The sequence below is a fragment of the Coturnix japonica genome, chromosome 11 (genome assembly GCF_054131305.1).
Source record: "Coturnix japonica strain WE chromosome 11, WE-NBRP24, whole genome shotgun sequence".
NCBI lineage: Eukaryota > Metazoa > Chordata > Aves > Galliformes > Phasianidae > Coturnix > Coturnix japonica.
This window is the reverse complement of record NC_140673.1, coordinates 21266690-21289430: the sequence shown is the minus strand read 5'-3', so window position 1 is coordinate 21289430 and position 22741 is coordinate 21266690. Positions and strand designations below refer to the sequence as shown.

Sequence of the window (22741 nt, the reverse complement as noted above, 5' to 3'; positions counted from 1 at the left end):
AATTCCTGTCTAAACGGTTTTGCTCTGGGAGAAGAAATCTTTTCTATAGGAGGGAGAGAGGGAAAAAAAAACCTTCAAGAAGAGAAGGGTATTATTGTTTTAATCCTCTTACCCGCAGTCATTTTAAAACAGGGTGTTTTGGAGCCTGAAATGGCGTCTTGTCTCCCAATCCTATCCTAAATCCTTCTGGGCTGGGAGAGAATCTAAAGGCAAGGAGCTGGCATCTATTAGCAATCTCTCTAAAGGCTTTAAACTGCTCTTTCTGCTGCGAAGGCATGGCAAAGCTGAAAAGCAAATAGAGCCACGGCTGCAGCTAGTGGGCTCTGCCAGATCCCAGCCCGGCCGCTTGGACGGGGGTACCTGCGGAGATCCCGCAGAGAGGGAAAGAAAAGGGGAAGAAAAAAAGGGAAGGAAGGGGAAAAAGATGGGGGGAGGGGAGAGGGGGGCAAGAAATTAGAAAACAAACAAGGAAAGAAAAAGAGGGGTTTCCTATTTTTATGTCCCGAAAAAAATTTAGAGTGTCCGTATAGATACATATATAAAACATATATAAATCAGGGCGGTTTAGTGATTGCCTCTTCCCTATTAAAGTGTCCCCCCCTCGCCTCCTCTTTCTTCAGTTTCCTTCTCAGAGCTGCTCCCAGCCCTATGGCTCCTCGCATTGTCCCCAATTTCACCCGTCCCGTCTCAAAAGAGGGGTACAGGAGGGGGCCGGGAGCAGCTCAGTGATTTAACGCAGGGAGATTATCGGGGAGAGGAAAACTTCAGGGCGTGCTGTTAAGCAGGGAGTAGGGAGGGGGACACAGGTTCCCTCCCCTATGCCTTACAGACCCCCATCACCCCCCACCCCCGGGTTCAACCCTCCTCCCTCCGGCAGCATCCCGTCCGCTCCCAGAGATTTAATTAGGCGTTTACACCTCGGCTTGGAGTAAATGACTGGTAAGAAGTGTTGGTGAAGGTGGAAGGGGGGGGATGGAGGGGGGGGTTAGAGGGGGAAAGGCAAAGGGGGGGTGTGGGGGGGAATCTATCAGCTGCCCCGTTTTGATTGACAGGATGGAGGACCATTGAAAATCCTGCTGGGTAGCTCCCGGGTCGTTCTGAAGCTCCTTTTAAAAATCCTTCTTCAATGCTGCCTCCCGGTAGATGGCAGCTCCGCCGGGCGCGGAAGCAACGCGGAGGCAACGCGGACGGATGGAGTAGGGAGGGTCGGGGCGCAGAGCCGCGCCCGCTCCCCACGCGTGTCCCCGCTCCCACTGCGGGCGGAGAGGCTTCGCCGCCGCCCCAGGTAGGATCCCAGCACCCACCCGAGTGGGTTCCGTGGGGGAAGTAAGGAGAGTTTTAGGGGTGGCTGAGTGGGATGGAGGGAAGTTCCTCTGTGGGAGAGTTCGCGGGGACGCGGGCACGGCGAGAAGGGGAAGCGCAGCACAGATCCCATTCCTCGCGGTGCACGTTTTCTTTCTCTTTTTGTTTTCTTCTATTTGGAGCGTATCGTGCGTTCTTAAAGAATAATAATAATATAGAAAAAAAGTTAAAAACCCAACTTAGACGTAGGGCCGCTCTGCGGTCGGGGACGGCGGCGATGCGCGTTTTGGCAGCCGGGGAGGTACGGGTGGGGGCTGCGCATCCTGCGTTTGCCACGATCCGGGTGAGAGCAACTTTCTTCCATTTACACAACGATGTTTTAATAAACGGCTCAGCCGCCGGGTGGGGAAAACATCGGTGAGTGAGAGAGAGCCGGGACGGAGCGCTGCGTCCCGACATGGGATGGGGGTGGGGGCAACGGGGTTCTTGCCGGTGCCGCTGAAGTTAAGAGGGGGCAGCGTCGAAACTCCGCAGTGCTACGGTATGTTTCTATGGGAAATCACCCCCCCAAATCCCTCAAGGTTGGGCACTGGCCCCCAAAGATCTGGGGAGGTTACTTTCCTCACTCTCACTCTTAGAGGTACATAAACCCCGACCCCGCGCTGTCACGCTGGGTTGATGAATGAAGGGCTCCGCAGTCGAAACCTATTTACACCTCCATTACGGGGCTGACCAAACGGGGAGCAGCATGCATATTTTTACTGCCTGAGATCTCATACATCTCCGCCAAAGCCGCCCCTCGGGCCACGGGAGAACGGCTCGGGAGGGGGGGAGGGAAAGAAGTCCGCGTTAGGAGAGGCTGAAGGGACACCGGGACCGCGGCTATCGTGACAGGGACACGTAGAGGTCGAAGGGACCTCACCGGAGTGGGGGGTCCCTCCCGGAGGATGGATGGCTCCATCCTGCAGGCAAAACGAAGCGCTCCAGGAAAAGCGCTCTGAGAAGTCCGTTTTCCGAGGGAGATGCGCTTTAACCCCGAGGTTTGCCGCGACAGCCTTTATTATAATAATTATTATTATTTGTATTTTCCTTTTTTTTTAACTTTCCATGGAAGTGCCCCGCCTGGAGCCCTGTGCCCCCCCTCGCCCCCTGAGCTCTCCTCCGCTGCTGTTCGCATTGATTTCCAGGCGGACGCGCAGTTCGGAGGCATCCCCTCGAGCTTTAGCGCGACCCGGCTCAGCGCATCCCGGCCCAAATCCCCGTTATCCTGCGGGATCGTCTCGGTCTCAACCCGCCCGACAGCCCAAAGGGGGAAAATCCTCTTTATCCTTATGGGATGCGGGCCCTGTTCGGCCCCCTTCCGAAAAGAGCAGCCAAAGCGTTGGAGCGCGGAGGGCTCAGCCCCGCAGCTCTCATCCCGCTGTTGTGGGGCTCCGGCGGGTCGGACTCGGGCTGTGTTCAGTGCCGGGGGGAGGAAAAAAAAAAAATAAGAAAGAAAAGAAGAAATCTTCCGCTCTCGGCCCCATCCCGTCCCCTCCGGCGGCCCCCTCCAGTTCCACTTGGTTAGCTCAAGTTTTCCATGTAAATGACAGTAATAAATATCTAATCATGTCCCGCAGCCATCGGCGGCTCGCCGAGCAGCCGGCATTAATGAGACATCCCGGGGACTTGGGGCATGGGGGTGGGGGAAGAAGAAAGAGAAGAAAATTAGCGAGGAGAAAAGTTTTTTTTTTTTTTCCGCTCGCCTTTAAAGGGGTGTCAAACGCAGAGCTGCTCCGGGTCGGGGTGGTGGGGGCAGGCTACAGTGCTTCCTTCTTCCTCCGTAGCCATTGCACCTGCGGGTCCCACCGGGACTCAACCCCGTCCCCTCCGATTAACTCTTTGCAATTAACCCACCCAGCCCTGCCCCAACCCCTCGAGGCTGCGTGCACCCCTCCCCGCAACCCTCGGACAATGAATGAGGCTGCGGTGAGCGCTTCGTGTTGCTGGGGGATTGGGGGTGGAGGGGTGGGTATGGAGAGGAGTTAAGGCTGAAATTAAACCGTGAGAGTTGGATTTGTTCTCCTAACGCTAAACAAATGGAGTGATTACCTTCTTTCCAAACGCATCAGTCATACTACATTAAGTAGCAGAGAGCTAATTATCCCAATTAGGAGGCTGATTTATAATTAATGGCTTGGACCAAGTGATAATTGGATGTTAATGGATAACAGTTTTGTCTGCAGTAGCCTCCCGCTTCCCCCAAAGGCAGAGCTGGAGGGGCTTTTCTCTCCTTACACCTCTGCCCTGCAGCACAAAGCAAATGAGGGGGGAAATCTGCTCCCGGCAGAGGCCACGTTCCGGGTCTCGCTGAGCAGTGTCTGTAGGGTGACCACTAAACATCCTTTTCCCCACCTTTTCGAGCCATTCCTGCCTCTTTTCATCCAATTTCCGAGACCTGGGCAACTCGCTTAAGCTGGGTTGTCCCATGTCCCCGTGTGCAACAGCCTTTTGGCTTTTGGATGGTGTTTCTAAGCTCAGTTTTTCCATTTAGGTACATAACAGAGAGCAGAAAATTCCTGAACGACTGTGAGCAGCTTCAACTCAGCTACCCCGCAGCTGATGAGTGGCTGCGTTAAGTTTCACCAATGTATTCAATGCAAACGTGTACCCAAAGTTGTTGTACGGAAGCAGGTAGAGTGGCTTGCCAGATTTTCCTGGTAATTTAAACATAACTCAATAGGCAGTTGGGATGTTCTCTGTGTTGCTGCTGCTTCTACCTGCACCAAAGGAGCAGAGCAGATCTTGCTTGTCAGGGAGAAGCGCTGTAGTCATGGGATGAGTGAATACAGAGAGTTTTGATCCTTGTGCCGTGAATTTCTCCTTTAAAAGAAGGAGTTCTGCTGAGAAAAGAGGGCATCCTAAAGAAAGGAAGTGAAAAGGAGCAGAGCATCCTCTGTGTCCCCCCCATTGCCAGCTCTGCCAAAGCAGAGATGCTGCAGGAAAGGTGTGGGATATAGCTCCCATGATGTGATGTGGTTATTGATGTGGTAGGGCAATGCTTCAGCTTGAAGCAACGTGTTCTAAGGCTGCAGGTACATTCGGTTGGAGAATTCTCAGGGGTATCCCAAACCCAGCTAATTGATGGATGTCAGCTGAGATTCAGTGCTGAGTTCCAATCCCTGCGTCAGAACAGAAACACAGCTTTATTTGACAAAAGCATTAAGTGAAAAACATTAAGAAGACGGAAAGCCAGAATTTTCTAATTCTACAAAGCTACTGATAATTGCCTTACTTTGGGGTAACACATTGAAACATGCCTGTTGCAACATGTGCAAAACATTGAGATGCAGCTACATACATATCAGTATTAATTCACAATGCAACAGGACTGCTCAAAACCTTTAGCCTTTCGCCACCAGCCCAAAAGCTTCTGGGATTGATTATTTCTTATTTCTCTTGACTCCACTGGGTTTGGGATCAGGCCTTTCATTTATGGGTTCCAAAGCACAGCCACAGCCCGTGGGAAGGATAAGGTCCCCTAAGGAGGGAGGGAGTGGGAATAGGGCTGAGCAGTGCTTGCAGCCAGGGCTGTGGGTGGGCCACGGCACAGACGTGGTTTTCTCCTGGTAGCTGCTGCACGGCTCCTTAGGGAGAGATCGCAGCCAGAGCAAACACTGCTTGGGGGAAAGCTGCTTTAATCCGCCCTGATGACAACTTGCAAAGTGTTTTATGGGGAGAGGGTGCTTGGGCGTTCAGCTGCTCTGCCTGTCCTGTGGGCTCAGATCACCTGCTGGTGGTCAAAGCGCATCGCTTACCTTGGCAGCTGTGCTCATCTTGATGCATGTAGCCAAGCACTTACGGGATGGGGTGAGTCACAGTGCCTGCAGCTCCCCCCAGCTCCCATCAGTTGTTCCAAGGGGTCACATCTCCCTCCAGCTCATGCGAAGTCCTGGTGTAGAAGTGGAGGTTTTTTAAGTGGAAGGAGGAATATTGGTGTTGTTATTCTTGTAAAGGAGGAAAACTTGAAACATCTGCCTTGTTCTTTTAAGGTATTAAAAATGGCCCGGAATTGCATGACTTGCTGGGGCTTCCTTTCAAGATTATTATTATCACAGAATCACTGAGGTTGGAAAAGACTGCAAAGATCATCTAGTCTAACCACCAAACCATCACCACCACTAGCACCAAACCATATCCCTCATCATTTGACTTGTCTGTCATTTTGCCTTATAGCCAACCTTGCAGCTGGAAAAGCATCTAGAAAACACATTTCTTGTGCCAAATGGGGCAAACTCTTACAATAAAGCACAAAACTGTTGCATATCACAAAGGTGCAGTGCTCATCTGCTCTCAGTTTAACACCCAGAACCTGGGGGTCAGTGGATGAGCAGTGATGGTAGGTGCTTGTCCCTGTTCTCTGCCTGGAGGGAGAGCAGAGGGGACACAGTTAGTGTCCCTCACCTCATGATGGGTAGGAACCTCCAGGGGCTGCCCCTGGTGCTGCCAGGAGTCCTGAAGGCACCTTGGGATCTCTGAGTCTTCCTTGTTATCAGGTTTGGAGAATCAACTTTAAGACAAACAAAATGGTGCTTCTTGAGCAAAGCCATTTTCATGACAGCGAGAGGAAGAGCCGAGCCAGACAACCCACATACAAATACAACTGAGCCAGAAACATGCTTGTTTTGGAAGGGGCAAGGGGGAAAGGACTTTTTTTTCCCCTATACAAACAGTCAAACACTTCAATCTGTTGGTGAATTCAGCATCCTCAGTGTTACCCCACAGGGCAGGTTGGAGGCAGGGATGGGCTGAGAGGTGCGAGTCGTGCTGTCCATTGGAGCCCAGCTCAGTGTGATATTGATATCTATGGGTACAGCACAGGGCTGTGTGTGCTCCCATCCTCGGCACCGGGTGGGCTGCAGAGTTCAAGTCTCACCACAGCGCTCATCAGAGAAAATCTGCCTAAAAATGTGGTTTTAAGTTTTTTGTTGTTGATTGAGATGGAAGCAGAATGAAATCCTGGAAGTAGAGATGTTCGTATCATGAGCTTATTTACCAAGGAAAATGTTCATGTTTCAACACGAATTACAGGATCTCTTATTGAGGGTCGAATCCCTCCAAGGGAACCGATCTGCAAGCACTGATTTTCACCTGCATAGCACTGTGAGCACCATGGTGATGTTTAGCAGTCCCAGCCTTGTCTCTGCACTGCACATCGTTGGGGACCAAGCCTTAAAAGCCGTGCCTGACTCAAAAAATAGGTTGAGTGAGTGTGTTTCTTTTTTATTTTATTCTATTTTATTTTTGACTGGGAGAGGCTGCCCTCAAAGCAAGCAAAGACCCTGGAAATTCCTTAGCCAGGATCTGTCTTATCAATCACTTGGTGCTGATATCTGAGGAGGGGGGAAGGCAATTTCCCAAAAGCCTTAAATAAAAATCACAGTGACCAACGAGTGTTCCTGCTGCAGCCAGGCTCGGCACTCAGCCGCTCACATCACCATGTCCTGTGAGCCCTAAAACTTCCCCATCCCAGCAGGATGCTCTCAGGTTTGCCTTTGAAAACCTACAAACCTAATAACTCCAGTTCTGCTTTCACTGGTCTGTGGCTTGTCCAGACAGACCAGGTGTAATTAAGATCTCACTCTGTGCTTAGAAATTAATGGTGGTTCAATCCCAGAATTTGAACAGATGTAAAAAATATCATCGGTACTTTAGAAATGGGGAATCTTGATATTATTTTTTTCTATTTTTTGAGAGCTGTTTCTTGATTTCAGCCCTTCGGAAGGGTGGTTTTATGGTGCATGTTGGTCTCAGACTTGACGTTTGAATGGGAAAATATGATGTGTTGCAGTATTGGAAATTATTTATATTTCATCCCCTACAAAGGTGAGATTACTGAATGTCTGAGGGAACGACCTCATGTGAGGCACAAAACTGATTTATGGCAGGCTGGTTATTATCTTACATGATTTTGGACCTTTATACAAAGATTTAGGGATATAAAAAAAAACAAGATTGAAGAAAACCTCTTGCAAGGACCATTTGTTCAGAACCTCGTAGGCATGTAACTCATTTAGCACCAAGTACATATAAAACATCTGTCCGTCTATGGATGGAGCCTCTTTCCCTGTGCTGTCAGATACGCAGGGGCAGAGATTTGTTATCCATCTTGCTGATTTGAAGTGTTTCTGAGTAAGGACTCGGAGCGTGAAATCACAAAGCAGAGCAGCCCTCGGAGGGGGGGAATATTTTGTTGTGACTTCGGTTTTGATGAGGCTTATTGCCAGCAGTAATAAAGGGGACACTGTCAGCACAAACCGCTTTCTGTTCTCCCCTGTTAATAGTGACCAGATTCCTGTGCTTGGCAAAGCGAATGCAAGCAGGAATTCGCACTGACCGAGCAGATTTGCTGGGCTGCAAGACTGCAACTTTGCTTTTACATGGCATTGTTGCTCCCATATTGCTGTCAGGATCCCAAATGCCAACAACAAGCCATAGGTCCCCAGTAAGCACCAGGCTATTTTTCCATATCTTTACATATTTTTTCTTGTTTGATCTTCCCCAGTGTTTTTCCCATTCCCAAGCAGTGTCTTGCTTCCTGGCACAGACCTGATGCAGAACATCTCTGGCTCTTCTTTTTTCTTCAGAAATGAAGGATGGTGTTGAAATCCACTTCCACCAATGAGCTGTCAAAATCCAGATGTCACTTGTTTAGTGCAGTTTATCCCTTTCTATATAAAGAAGCCCTTATACACTCCACTGCTCCCCAGTTTTTGGAAAGATGTAATGAAATGAGAACACCCCACAGTGTCCACCAGCTAAATGAGGACTTTGACATCCTATTCCTGACCCCTCCAAGAAAATTTTTGTCTTCTTTATCATATAGTCAAAGAATCATCTGAGTTGGAGGGAGCCCTTAAAAGCCATCATATCCAACTCCCCTGCAATGAACAGGGACACCTATAGCTCCATCAGGTGCACAGAGCCCTGTCCAGCCTGACCTTGGGTGTCTCCCAGGATGGGGCTCCCACCACCTCGCTGGGCAACCTGTGCCTCGTAGGTTTTATTGCCCCATTCTTCATGAAGGCTTCTGAGGATCCTGTGTAGGTCTGTCAGTTTAGAAACCTAGATTAGCTCAGATTAGAAGGGACACCAAGATCATCCATTTCCAACTCATCTGCTACAGGGAGGGTTGAAGTCTCAGTTTCTTGAGCTTGGGATGGCTCAGTATCGGGAAGAGCCAATTGCAGACAAAAATGAAAATGACCCAAAGCCCTGGCAAAGCATTTGAAGTAGAGGTATTTATTCTAGGATAACACACAGAAGCATAAGCACTGTGCTGGTTTGGCATTACTCTTCTCTTACAGCCAAGCTGCCATGGACGTCCTCAGCACAGCGCTGCATGGGGACGGCGCTGCGGCATTGATGTGAGCTCTGAGGCCAGTTCCGTGACACTTGGGCTGCAGCAATCGATACATTTCTGACCTAACGAGTTTTGTCAGTTGTGTATTTTTGTTGAATGCCTCACATGCAGCTGGCGTGCAAAGCCAGAGACTGACTGGTGACATATTGATGGGAGAGTGAAGGGGTGAATGAGGAGAGGAGCAAGCAGAAAATGTCCCTCAACCGAATATCTGAGTGAAATTAGTACAGCTCTAGGTCTTATTTGTTATTATTATTATTGTTATTATTATTATTATTTTCCTCTGCACTTTGCAGAATACTTCAATATCCAGTTTTAAGATTGTTCTATTCTTTTCAGACTGTTTCAACTCAGTGCATGCAGAAACACAGGCCAAAAGGAACAGGAGTTTTCACCTGTTTTTTTCCTCTTTGTATTTTGTTTCAGGACATAATGATTTGCCTTAATATGGTTAAATAGGGGATTTTCAAGTGTTTTATACAAATTGAGAAGTCAAAGTCACTGTGTTTGACAATACTGACTTTCAGAGGCAAATTTCCCCTATATGCTACATTAAGTGCAAAAAATCTCACCACTCATGCTATGAATTCATGAGAATTTGAGGCTTCTGGGGCTAATGTTGGGAAGGGAATAGTGGGAGTGCTCAAGGATAGCAGAGTTCTCATCACCAGTCATAAATGTGCACATTGCTTTGCATCAAATTAAGCAGCAGTAGCAGAAGAGTTTTTTGGGACTGGGCTGGTAATGTTGGGCTTAAAAGGAGAGGAGCAGGGAGCTTCTCCTACAACATAAGGTGAAATGCAATATGCAGGTGGCTGCGCTCAGCCTCCTCCCAAGCCCTCCAACCAGCCAGACACATAAAAGATGCATTTGCAGATTCTGGAAATTAAAACCATCTATACAGCCAGTGGGGAGGGATCAGCTTATTTGGTTGCTTAATGAAATATAAAGATTATTTTAACCAGTGTAAGCACTATTCGACAGCTTGTGAAACACAGCGGTGGCTTGATGAATGGCTTTCTCCATTAAAAAAAATTGCTGTATGATGTCTTTTAAATATTTAATTTATTGAGGTTGGAGCTTGCTCGGAGCTGATGGTTAAATGGGAGCTGTTTTCTATCTCAGTTAACGTTGCCTATGAGTTCAAATTGTATCACACAGTAAGCGTATGATATAGAACCATAGAATCATTAAGGCTAGAAAAGACCTTTAAGATTATCTAGTCCAATTGTCCACGTACCACCAGTGCTGCCCACTAAACTAATATTCCTTAGTACTCATCTCCATGTTTCTTGAACATCTCCAGGGACTGTGACTCAACCACCTACCTGGGCAGCCTGTGCCAATGCATTGCCACTCTTCCAGATAAGTGTTTCCTAATATCCAACCTGAACATCCTCTGGCGCAACCTGAGGCCATTCCCTCTTGTCCTATCACTCTTACCTGGGAGAAGAGGTTGACCCCCATCTCACCACAACCTCCTTTCCAGTAGTTGTAGAGGGCAATAAAGTCTCCCCTGAGCCTGCTCTTCTACAGCCTGAGCAATCCCAGTTCTCTCAGCCATTCCTCATAAGACTTGTGCTCCATCCCCCTCACCAGCTTTGTTGCCCTTCTCTGGATGCTCTCCTAAAATGGCAGGAGTCAGGCTACCTCCCTCTAATGATCCAATGATCAGTGGTCAGAACTGTTTTCTAAGAGCTGTAAATGGTGTAGCTACAGATTTATTTTCCTTTACACTACATGCTTTTTTTCTTTTTTTTTTTTTTTCCTCCTATCATTTGGGTTTTGTTACCAACATCCTTAAGGAAAATGGGTGGAAATAAATAACATGTGAGTAGGTTCAGATAGTCTGACATTTTAGCAATGGGTGTGTGGAATAGCACACTGTAGGCAATGATAGGAAGAAACACTCAGCTGATTCTATGATGGAGCTGGGTTGGTTCATTAAAAGCAATGATAATATGATTTTTATTATGGTACGTATGTGACAATGCTTAAAAATCCCTTCTGCATATCATGTGTAGCATACAGTCAGATATTGATCTCTAAGTTTGGTAGCCATATTGGTATTATTGGTGTTTTAGGAGCATCTGTCCCTAAACCTGGTGCCATTGCAAGTTTGGGAATGAGTTTGAGATCAGCCCTTCCAAAGATCTGGCTGCTGTTTTGCAGGTTGATGTCGCCATGCAGCACTATGGGGTGAACGGATACTCCCTGCATGCCATGAACTCACTGAGCGCCATGTACAACCTGCACCAGCAGGCAGCCCAGCAAGCACAGCACGCGCCCGACTACCGGCCCTCGGTGCATGCCCTCACCCTGGCAGAGAGACTGGCTGGTAAGAACAACCCACGGCTTCTGCCCTTCCCTGGGAAAAGCCCTTGATTCTTACACCTTGCAGAACTCTTTCTCAGTAGGGAACACAAACTCTTGACTTGACCTGTTTTCCTGTAATTGATAGAGACCTGAACATTTACTCATACTATGATAAGGCAAAACCAACTGCTCTGCTTTTCAGCCTACCATAAGCACCCAAACCTGGCTGAGATTGTCAGAGTCTTCTGCAGTTCAAATGGCCAACAGCAGCCTCATTAGTACTCTGGTTGCTGCTTGGATGTGGTGTGGCAGACCAGATCTGACACAGGAAGCAGCAGAAGCATTGCAGTAGTATGCTGAAGCTAAAGTTATCACTTTGCTGTGGATGCAACTCTAGAGCCCTTTCCAGAACAGACACATCTTACTTGACCAACTAAGAACTGCTCATCTGCTTTAAGCAAGCTTTGTAGCTGTCTGATTTATTGATAACAACAACAACAACAACAACAACAACAAAGGTGAACTTTCAGTACAGTTCACTCAAGTGAGTATATCATGTAGGCAAGGTGGTGAAGGTCTTGGTCTCTATCAGTAAACCACTCAAGTCTTCACAGCAGTAAATTTCCCTTATCCATCTGCTGAAGGAAATGCTAGTAGTGACCTCCTTAAAATGATTCCTTGGTCCATTCACTGCAGTCAACGGGATCTCTGGGAGGCTATTGGGCAGAACTGGGAGTCACTGCCTCAAAAAAAGGGATTCAGAGAGGAGAGAGGAGACTGATTCTGTCTCTATTAACTACCGGCTGCAGAGTGAGGACACGTGAGCATTTTGCTTGTCCTGATCACCCATTCTCTCATGCCCTAACCATTCCAACACGTAGGTGGGAAAGGGGAGTGGATGATCCCAAACCTACAATATTCCTCCCAGACCTTGGGTCTCAGTGTGCCCCTTTCCTAAACACAAGTATCTCACAAAAGACTTTTGTCATCACCTGTTATCTTTTATACTACATCATGGAGGACTTAATGCTTTTGACCTTAACTAGGGTAAAAGAAGAGGAAGATAAAATGATGAAATAAAAATATCTTCTGGTATTGTTGACTGGGAGATTCAATTGGTCTTTCAACCTCTTATCTTTAAAATTAATGTCCCACCTGGAAGCCTTTCAGAATTAAATCCCGCAGCCCCCTTGTCTGCTTATCTTTGGTAGAAGAAACGCATTACATACCTATGAGCTGGTTCCTTTGCAGTTGCTTCACATTCTGTTACTTCTGAATATCTTTCAGTGTAGGGTTATAGATCTCATTTCCCTTCTAGGGACAGTCAGAATAAAGCAGCACAAAAGCAAACAACCTTAAGTCAGAAAACAGAGGTTTCTGATTGTAACTGCAAGGCCTCACCTGCAATTTATATTCTCCTTCTTACACAAAGCCTGAAAACATAGTAAAAACATTAAAATAATTGCTGGTGAGCTCTCGTTGGAGTGGCCAAACTTAATGCATGAGCTGCTGCCTCTGGGGAGCTGGTTGGTCTAACGCTGCTAACTCTGCTCTAGAAATTTGGGAGTATTACAGCCTCCAGGTAGGGTGTTAAAACAGCGTCCTTTCTCCTGCTTTCTTCTTCTTGAAACACAACTGTTAGCACTGTAAAACATTTAGGAGTAGTTTCAGCTTCAGGTTATTGCCTCCAAAGTGGCAGCTTTTTCCAGTTTTAATTCCCCAGAGAGTTTGGATACCTTGAACACAAAGGTCTCTTGTACACACCCAGGACCATATTGCATTTGGCCGAAGCCCTTTACCCCAATCAAGTCTTCTCCAGGTTGCCAAAACCACACTGCTTTGGCAATAGCCCGGAAAGGCGCTGCAAATGCTGACCTAGAATGAAACAGCTGGAAGCTGGGAAGAGGAATGCTCGAGCGGTGCAGGGCTGATTCGCTACGCTCGTTAGCTGACATATTTGGAATCCAGCTGCGTGGTTCTAGGGCTGGCCTGACAGCAGGTTTTCTTTTACTGTTTACATTCATGCCACGATACTCATGACAAAGGCACAAACAAACAGCGTCGAGAGCCTTCATCTGGCTCCTCACATTAATAATGATGATTTTTCTTCCTGGTAGGTTGTTTTCTAGTGTGTTTATCCCTCTCTTCTACTGGAAGTCACATTCTTAACTGAATTAAAAATGATACCAGACACCGCTAAAGCTCTTTCTGCATTTTCCTCTTTGAGAGCAAACCTCTCGCCAGACTGAGCGTTTCATTCCAGCACTGAAGCACAACATGTCCCAACTTGAGTAACGTAGGGATTTTTTTTTTCTCATTCTAAAATAACTTATTTTCGTTGATTTAAGATCTTTCTACTCCCACCAACTGTTGTGCAATAATAACGCCTGTGGTAAAATAATAAGCCCTTAAACGTGGGCCTCAGATTTCCCTCAGCCTGAATTTCTTCTCTGCCCTCAATTTTGTGAGCACAGTTTGCAGTGTCAAAGCCTCTGAGCAGCTTCTCTACCAAGAAGGGCTCAGCACACGAGCTCGGCTTGCCATCAGCAGAGCTGGGTTGGGTTCCTGGCTGCCTTTTCTACCCCAGATGCTGGAGTGTGTCCATGCTCAGTAAAGCACGTGCTTTCAAGCTAAACACAAAAGCACATGAGCTTAAGTGCTTTCCTGAAATGGAGCCCAAGACAGCTTTCTAGTGTCATGCCTTGAAGACTACAATGAGCAACACACAAGACACTACAGAATAGCGAGCTCAGCCTGGTTTCTGGGAAGGCGCATATCTTCTAGTGCAGCTACAGCCACAAAACAGGCTTGGAAAAGCTGAGTTGGAGCTGCATGGACTCTCCCCACTGATCAGCACACCACGTCATGGCAGCACTGAAGCCTATCACTGACACTGGCTTATTTCAATCAAATTTAGTTCAGGAATCTCAATAGTTCCCACAGCTGTGATAGAAATAGTTTTCAGCTTCAGAAGCTTCCTAGTCCCAGGTTTTACCTCCACAGACACCTCAGCTAACCAGTAAAAAGCATGCATGGGTTTTATTACATCTAGAGCCCACAAAAACACCACTGTATTGACTCATCTGGTGTTAGCAAGTGCTTCATTCAACTGTCAGCATACAAATTCCAATAATTAAATTGGCCACTTTTCTTGTCTTCCAACGGCTGTACATTTCAAGACATCATTTTGGAGGCACGTTATGGATCCCAGCATCGCAAACAAAGGCGAAGTCGCACAGCCTTCACTGCCCAACAGCTGGAGGCACTGGAGAAGACCTTCCAGAAGACACACTATCCAGATGTAGTGATGAGAGAGCGGCTGGCTATGTGCACAAATCTGCCTGAAGCCAGAGTCCAGGTACTGCTGTTACGTGGGTTTTTGAGTGGGGATGATTAAATGAATGTGTTGGGGTTACAGAATTATAATATTGTTTGAGCTTGAAGGAACCTTTAAAGGCCATCTTGTCCAACTCCCATGCAATGAACAGGGACACCTACAGTTCCATCAGGTGCTCAGAGTCTGGTCCAGTCTGATCTTGAATATCACCAAGGATGGGGCATCCAACACCTCTCTGGGCAGCTTGCACCAGTGCCTCACTACCCTAATTGTAAAACCCTTTATCTTTATATCCAATCTAACTCTCCCCTCTTTTAGATATAAACCATTTCCCCTTGTCCTGTCACAATGGACCCAGAGGGTTGATGAGCTCTCTTGGTCTTTCAGGATATTCCCAGTGTAACAAAAGATTTTGTGGCAGGTAAAATTATCAGTGAAGAGAGAGAAAAAAACAACCAAACACACAAAAAAAGAGCCCCAACTCCTAAACCATTCAGCTGAAGTCACAACATATGCTAAAGAAATTCTGAACCCACAGCGTCTTTTTTTAATTTAGGGTTGTCTGAAGCACACACTGGTTTTCATCTGTTCTTTCACATTTCTTTGGGGGAAATTTTAGAAACATCAACAGAAGTCTACTTATTTATTTATTTGCAAGGCTTTTCTGGCGTTCTCAGAGGAGCAGAAACCCAAGTAATTCCATCTGCTCTTTTCCACCAGTGTCAATAATTGTAACATCTCAGGCCAAGGTTTGATTTTTTCATTTTTTTTCATTTTTTTTCAAGTTTTTACTTGTGCAACTTGCTTCTTAACCTGCTGGTGGGGCGGTTCTTGCATTGTTGGGCTTTAAAAGCAAGCTTTTCAGTGGGGACAAACAGTGGAAAAAGATAATTATTTTATATAAAAGTCAAGCTATTTTGACCTTCATCATTTCTGTTTCTTCATCTAACTAACCAAAAAATCCCACTAACAATACTTACAAATATACTTCTTTCAATCCATGTCTCCTTCTTCTAGATAAGGAAAGACAGATTCTCCCTCCCCTTCCCTAGATTCATTTCCAATATACCAGCCTATACCTGTAATGACTTATGATTATAATGATTTACTTTAACTATCTCTTCTGTAGTTTTGATGCACTCAGAATGACTTTGTCAATCACCATTCAGAACACTTTCCAGTGTAGTACAATCAAACAAAACTATCAGTCATTCTGATTGGATGCAACAACCTGATTAATTTAGACAAAACAAAACAAAACAATGAGATGTCTTAAAGAACAAACATATGACTGATGTTTTTAGATATATTTATTGTGCTACTCATAGAAGTGCTAACAAAAGGTTAAAACACAACAAAGTGGAATGAGGTTTGGGCACAGTGGTACCGCAGTGTTTCATACATGGGGGTCTCCTGAAGTTGCCCTACTGAATGATGCTGAATTTGGCATTATGTGTGATTTTCACCATTTTTCCCCTTTTTCATTTGTGACATTGAAGGTTTGGTTCAAGAACCGAAGGGCCAAATTCCGGAAGAAGCAGCGTAGCCTGCAGAAGGAGCAGCTGCAGAAGCAGAAGGACTGTGAAGGCAGCCATAGTGAGGGGAAGACAGAACCACCTGTGCTGGAGACCCAGTCCACAATACCTGACACTGAGAAGACCCAGAGCATCCCAAGTGAGGTGAGCACGGACCTCAACCTAACCCTGTCAGAGCAGTCAGCCAGCGAGTCAGCGCCCGAGGACCAGACTGACAGAGAGGAGGAGTTTAAGAGCACCTTGGATGAGGCTAAAGTGGACAAGAGCCCTGGTGTGGACGGCAAGGCTTTGAACTGCAAGAGAGCGAGCCCAAAAGCAGGTGAGGGGCAGAATCTTGGTGGTTACTGGGATCGGGACCTTGGTGTATCCAAAGGGGATGCTGGTGGTTGGGTATAGAGCATTACTCCCTAAGGGCTGGGTGCTTGCATGTAGGCTGCCCAGACTTGTCTTCTTGTCCCCATCGCTAAATGTGTCCTATGGAGGCTGTGATATTTATTGAAGCAGAATGGCAGAAAGAACAAAGACCTTCTGCTCAGGTTACAGCTTGGGGAGAACAGTGTCCATTAAGAGTGAGAAAGCCACAGAAAAGATATCAACCCCATTTCTAGGAAATAAGATGCTTGGACTGGACACATGTTTTAGCCTTCCCATGCTAATACAACTCTTCTCTTTTGCAATCTTGTGGCACAAGAGAAGACCTTGCTGCAGTCTGAACCCTACTGGGTGCAGATCAGCACCCATATCCATCCTGCCAAAATAACCTCTATTCCCTCTGTCTCCTGATGCAGAGTCTCCCATCAGCGCGACTGTGACTCCTTCATCTAGCAGTGGCCTGGCTCAAACTCACTCCTACTCCTCCTCACCCCTGAGCCTCTTCCGCCTGCAGGAACAATTCCGCCAGCACATGGCAGCTACCAACAACTTGGTCCATTACTCCTCCTTCGAAATGGGGACACCGTCTGCTATGCCCTACTTGGGCATGAATGTCAACATGGCGCCTCTGAGCTCCCTGCACTGTCAGTCGTACTACCAATCTCTCTCCCACGCTCAGCAGGTCTGGTCCTCACCCATCCTGCAGGCCTCAAGCTCTCTTCCAAGCCTGAACAGTAAAACAACAAGTATTGAGAACCTAAGGCTCCGGGCAAAGCAGCATGCAGCATCCCTTGGGCTTGACACCCTACCCAACTGACTGCCAGACGGGCAACCATTGCCCATAAGAAGATGCACCAGAGGTCAGAACCAGACATATCACTCCTGGAACCCCTCCACCGCCCTCATCTCTTCCTGGAGTAAGGTGCTCCCTATCAGGGAAAACTTTGCATTTACTAACGTCTTACTAGGACCACAACTGCATCAGACATTGCAACTGGCTTAGTAGTCTTCTTTAAATATTTAAGGAGGAAGGGGGAGAGGATGTGTGTTTAGATAGATGAACTGTCTCTTTGGACTGCTCTGAGTTAAGCCTGTAACATTCAGAAAGAGCCCCCTCACCTCATCCCTGCGATAATGTGCCAACTTGTGTTCTTTACACCCTTTTCTGTTGTCAGTGCATTCTTTGGGAAAACAAAGAGTCCTGCTTTGTCTTGTACATAGTTTACAATGTTGAAAGCATCCATCGCCTGTATGTTACTGCCAGTGTTACAGAACTGTGGCCTCTTTCGCTTTTATTCCCCTTTCTCTCTCAGTTTTGGTAGCTAGTCCTAAAGTCACAAATCAGCCACGCTCCCAACCTCAGCTTGCAGCTAGTTGCTCTTCTTGGGTTCAGAGTCTCAATGGTGCTTAGAGCAAAGAAAAACCATTATGCAACTCATGGCTCCACTTCTCTGCTAAAGCTGGTATTATAACAGCCAGGAAATGATGCAATGGTGAATTTCCTGTTTAAGCACTTCCAAAAAGGCAAGCATTTTTTCCTTTACTTTCTAATAGCACTTGTTCACAGACAGAGGACAAAATACTGGCCAAACACTGCTGGTTGGGGAGAAAAATGAAAGCCAAATTCACACAATTACTTTTGACTCGATTGTTTCCTCTTTGGCCTTCAGTGAAGTATAAACTCCCCTATTTACAAATTATGGGGTTTTCTTTTTGGAGAGCATTTTGGTCTAGCTTCAACAATAGAGAACAATAAAAACTTTGTATGAACTCCCACTGTGTTCATACACCATGAATTATATGGTTCCTTGACAAAACCACGATTAATGCAAGATGTTCTTAGAAATACACTCCGATCACCAAATTCTACCCTCAAGCTGCGCAGCTTCAGACCCTGGTTAGCAAGTGAGAACGTAACAAGTGAAAAATGCTGCAGTGCTGGAGGCCAAGTGGGGTGATAATCAGGGGCTTTCTATTCTCTGCAGCAAGGAGTGGATAACGCTTGCCAAAGGTACAATGTCCTCAAGTAACCATAACTTACCAACTCCAAAGTGATTTCAGTCCACAGTTTTGGCCTCATTTCTCTGGAGTGACCCTTCGTTTTACTAATCCACCCAGAGTGTTTTTCCTTCTTGAGAAGCAACCTCTCTGCCAACCCAAAGGTCTTTTTGTTTTTTTCCCCAAACCAAATAAATCCTTTGAACTCACTGCACCAAGCAGCAGGGAGGGAGGAAACCCAGATCTAATCTAATATTGCCTAGGACCAAAAATGCAGACTGGCTCTGTGGCAGGTGCTAGGTTGGAATCCAAAGGGTGTCAGCTGGATCTGCCACGAACATGCTGGGCTAATTCACTGCAGGCCATCATCTGGTCCCTACTTGATTTAAAGAAGAAATGTAGAGGCAACTTGTGCATAGCCTCTTGCTCCTGCCTTACTTCATACTAATGCAGAAGCTGTGGGTTGATTTACCTCTTTAAACACGAGGTGGAAAGGGTGTTTTCAACTCCAATAATGCATCTAAATTCCTTAAACTGAGACATAAGAATAGCCAAATTTGGTTGGAAATGATGCTTTATCCCTCTTAAAATTGTAGCAAGAAAGGGAAGGGCAGCTCACTGACCGCATAAGCTTCGAAGGTAAATGGAACACCTTCCCTAAATAGTTCTGCTCTGCCAAATGCTTCAGTTTGGGCCTTTCTTTCCTTCCTTAGTTTTACTGACTTTGTCAGATCGGGTCCCGTGACCAGCAGAATTCTAAGCTTTGCCAAAACCAAATGCATTTGTAGGACGTCAATTTTTGGCTGCCACTTTCAAAGGACTCAATTAAATTAAAACCACCAAAGCACATTTACTGTCTCCAAAAAGATCCTTTGAACATCCCAGCTTTCACTTCAGTAGCACTGGGTGCCTCTCACCCAAACCAGAGACATCAGAACAAAGGTTTTGTTTTTGTCCTCTTCTTCTCTAAAAGGCCATAAGTCACCCTTTTTATCACCGGGGCAAATACAGCCCTTCCATGGGATCTCTCTGCTCATCTGCCTCCATCTAATGCAGCCACATCACATTTCTTATGTTGAGATTGTTCTGAATTGGGATTAAATTAGGTAATATTTTAAAATAACAGGAAAAACAAAACACGCTATTGCCTCAAACCTGTGTAAACCCAATGAGATATTTAGTGCTGATTTTCTTAATTTTTATTTACTTATGGCCCAAATTCACCAAAACATCCACAATGAGAGCAAGCTTACGCGTAATGCAAAAACAGATTTGGAAGTCCAAAAAGCAGGAATTCAGGCTCCCAGCCCGTATAACTTTGTAAAGAATTATCTGTCAAAGCAGACCCTTTCCTGCAAATTGTTTTAATGCCTCTGGGAATTTGGAAAAAAATAGGAAAAAAAAATATAAAGAGGAACTCCCCAACCAATTCAAGGCTGTATATATTATATGCAGTGGAAAGACTGAGGGGAATGGTACTGTGTCATTCCTTTTCATGTTTCAAAAGCCTGAAAACATTATTGAGTGAAAAGGACAGATGCAAACCTCCCCGACTGCTGATGGTGAAGGTGAGCTCTGCTTGTTCCACGTCCTTTCTGAGCTCTCTGGGAAAGCGAATCTGTTGATGGAGTCTCAGAAACAGAACAGAAAGAAGATTCCCTCCCCTTGCTGTCCCTGCAGAGATCTGATCCACTTCCTTTCCTTGGTGAACCAGCCATGGCTTCAGCCCTTGCTTATTGAATTTGTAAGGGTTTTAGCTATGGTCTGTGCAGCATAAGGGCCCATGAGAAAACAAGTCATGATATGCAGGGTAGGAGTTTGCAGCAAAATTTCTCCTGCTCTGCAAGAGAAGTCTTATATGTATTAATAAAATGAAAGAGGCATTTAAATGGTGCAGTAGAAATACCTGTAATGATGCTGGGAGGGGAAAAAAACCTGCTTTTTTCCCCCCTTTTTTACATTGTTTTTCTTTTTACATCAGACAAATGGAAATACCCTTTAGGTTTTACCCTTTATCCTTTGCTTCTATATGGGAACAAAGAACAATGCAAGTTTTTCCCATCAAAAATCATCACTTAATGTGCAAGTAATACAAAAATGCTCCCAAACGTAAAAATATCCCTCAACAAATGGAGCTCTCCCTGCATCTCTGTTCTCACTGAGGCATTTTGTAACAAGGAATTCTAGCAGCTCTGCATCTCTGTTACCATTGCAGCCAGCCAAGGGCAGTTGGACACAGAGGGAACTGGATCTGTTTCTGTCCCATGTGCCATACATGGTATTTCCATTGGCATGACAACTTAGAGCAACATCAGGACATTTCAGAAGAGTTCACATGAAAAGGATTAAACAAACGTCTGTAGAGAGGAAATATAAATTCAAATCTACCATATTCTATTAGTTTAATTACAGTAGCTATGAAACATAACTCAATTAGGTTTAAAAAGATTCAATTACAGAAATTTCCCGCTGGTTTTTACAAGCCGTGTTGATTTTTCTATCCCTCCTTCCTTACTCCTCCGTGTACCCCTTGCTGGTTTTTTACGACCTGTCCCAAAGCAATGCAGTACACCTCCTGTGTTTACCACTGAGTGAAAAAAGCTATTTCTCCGAGTAGATCTGCTTTCAATCCAGACTTATGATAGAAGGATAGGAAAAGATTGTTGCCAAAAGGAAAAATAAAAATCCAGCAAAGCATGAACAAACAAACAAAAAATTGTGTGTGGATTCTCACCATGTCCCAAATCAGCCCAGTGATGATGAAACATCCTTTGCTTTCCAGACCTCTCAGATGCACTGTTTCACCCCAAGCTATCCCCTGGATTATAGAGCTGCTTGAGGAAGGGATATACAAGCCAAGCTGCCAGTGTCACCTCTTTCATAAATGGATGCCTCTCTTTGATGAGAGCTCTGATTAATGCCAACACTGGTTGTGCCAATGGGACCTGGAAGTTCAGATACGTCCCAGGTCATGAAATCTTTCTCATTTCTCATTTCAGAAGGACCAACCAAGAAGCTGCAGATGCCTTGTCCCTGAAGGTGTTGAAAGCCAGGTTGGATGGGACTCTGTGCAGTCTCATCTGGTGCCTGCTTTAGTGGTTGGCAGTCCTGTTCATAGCAGCAGGGTGGGTTTAGATGATCTCTGAGGTTCCTTTCAACCCAATCCATTCTATGATTCTATGATTGTAAAGTAAGACCCCAACACTGCTTTGAATTGCTCCGATGCCATGGTGGAGCAATTGCACTGATTTCAAACAAAATTTAGCCCCAACATTAATTTGTAAAGAATAAAACATCTATCATATATTAACAGAATCATATAATATATTTTTATTTTTGGAGCAGTCTGGGCTCCAGGCTAAAAGCCCTCTGCAAAACCCATAGTGCATCTGCTGCCCTACAAATGGCCAAAGCCTTTTAAAACTATGCTAGTTATTGAGCAGGTCTTTCTCATGCTGGAGAAATTTAGGTGTGTCTGTGCAAAAGAAAACTACTTCTTGGTTTCTCTTCTCATGCCAGGAGGCAATCAATCTTTTCCCAGCTTCTGACCCAAGATATACAGTTAACTCCAATGTGTAAACGTGTTTGTGTGTCAAACCTACCTTGCAAAGAAACAATGGCTTCTAAAGGAAAACAAAATGGAAAACAAAGTAATATACTGTACAGATTGCTGTAAAATTGAGCTGTAGTGTATGAACTTGTGCTTTAGAATTCACTATTGAGGAACTCAAACTTGTATCATATTTATTTATTCTGATAGGTAAAAGAAGAAAAAAAAAAAAGAGTTTATATTCATTTCAGAAAAGCTGCAGCATGATGCTATGTACCAATTGTGCCAGTCCTGCTTTCTGTAAAATTATTGCCTGTTTTCATACACCACTAATAAAAAGGGGGAAAAGAAAAATTTACTCTGTGCATCCTTCATTGACAGCTACCCAAGAAGACTGGCATGGGTGCAAACAGCTCAACCTGTCAGTGGTGGCTGCAAGGGGTTTTTTAGCATGGGCCAGGCATTGGTGCCCCTGTGCACCGCTTCCACATGTCCTTGCTGGTTGTGACATGTGCCATCAGCCATCATTTGGGGAAGGCACTGAATGGCCAACCTCATGGGGATCAAGGAATCAGCATCTTGCTTTTAGAGTCCACTGCCTCCAGATGAGGTGGCAAAGAAAAGTCCCCTTTGGCTGCAGGACACAGATGCTACTGAAAGGGAAGGCACAATGGGTCTGCTTTCCAGGCATTTTCCAGCACAAACCAAGAGACAAAGTCATGTCTGATGGGGTGCTGGTGGGAGAGACGTGACCAAATTGAGAGCTTGGTTTAAAGGTTAAACCTGACTGTTCTCTGTTGGTTGGGGCTTTCCTATAGTTTGGGGATTTTTCTAGTATTTTAATGGAAGATCTGTTGCCTTTTCTAGGTCAAGAAAGCCAGGACTGGCTGTGCTTGACAATATAGCATAACTCATTCCTTTATAGTGCT

At 45.7% G+C, this 22741-nt stretch overlaps 1 protein-coding gene across 1 annotated transcript; it reads left to right on the top strand.

The window, feature by feature from the left end:
- Window positions 1-1085: 1085 nt before the first annotated feature.
- On the top strand, window positions 1086-22166 carry DMBX1 (diencephalon/mesencephalon homeobox 1). The gene is made up of 5 exons (XM_015870545.3): window positions 1086-1285; window positions 10877-11042; window positions 14200-14378; window positions 15857-16211; window positions 16681-22166. The coding sequence occupies exons 1-5, from the start codon at window positions 1127-1129 to the stop codon at window positions 17079-17081; spliced, it is 1260 nt and encodes a 419-aa protein (XP_015726031.2). The 5' UTR covers window positions 1086-1126; the 3' UTR covers window positions 17082-22166.
- Window positions 22167-22741: the final 575 nt, after the last annotated feature.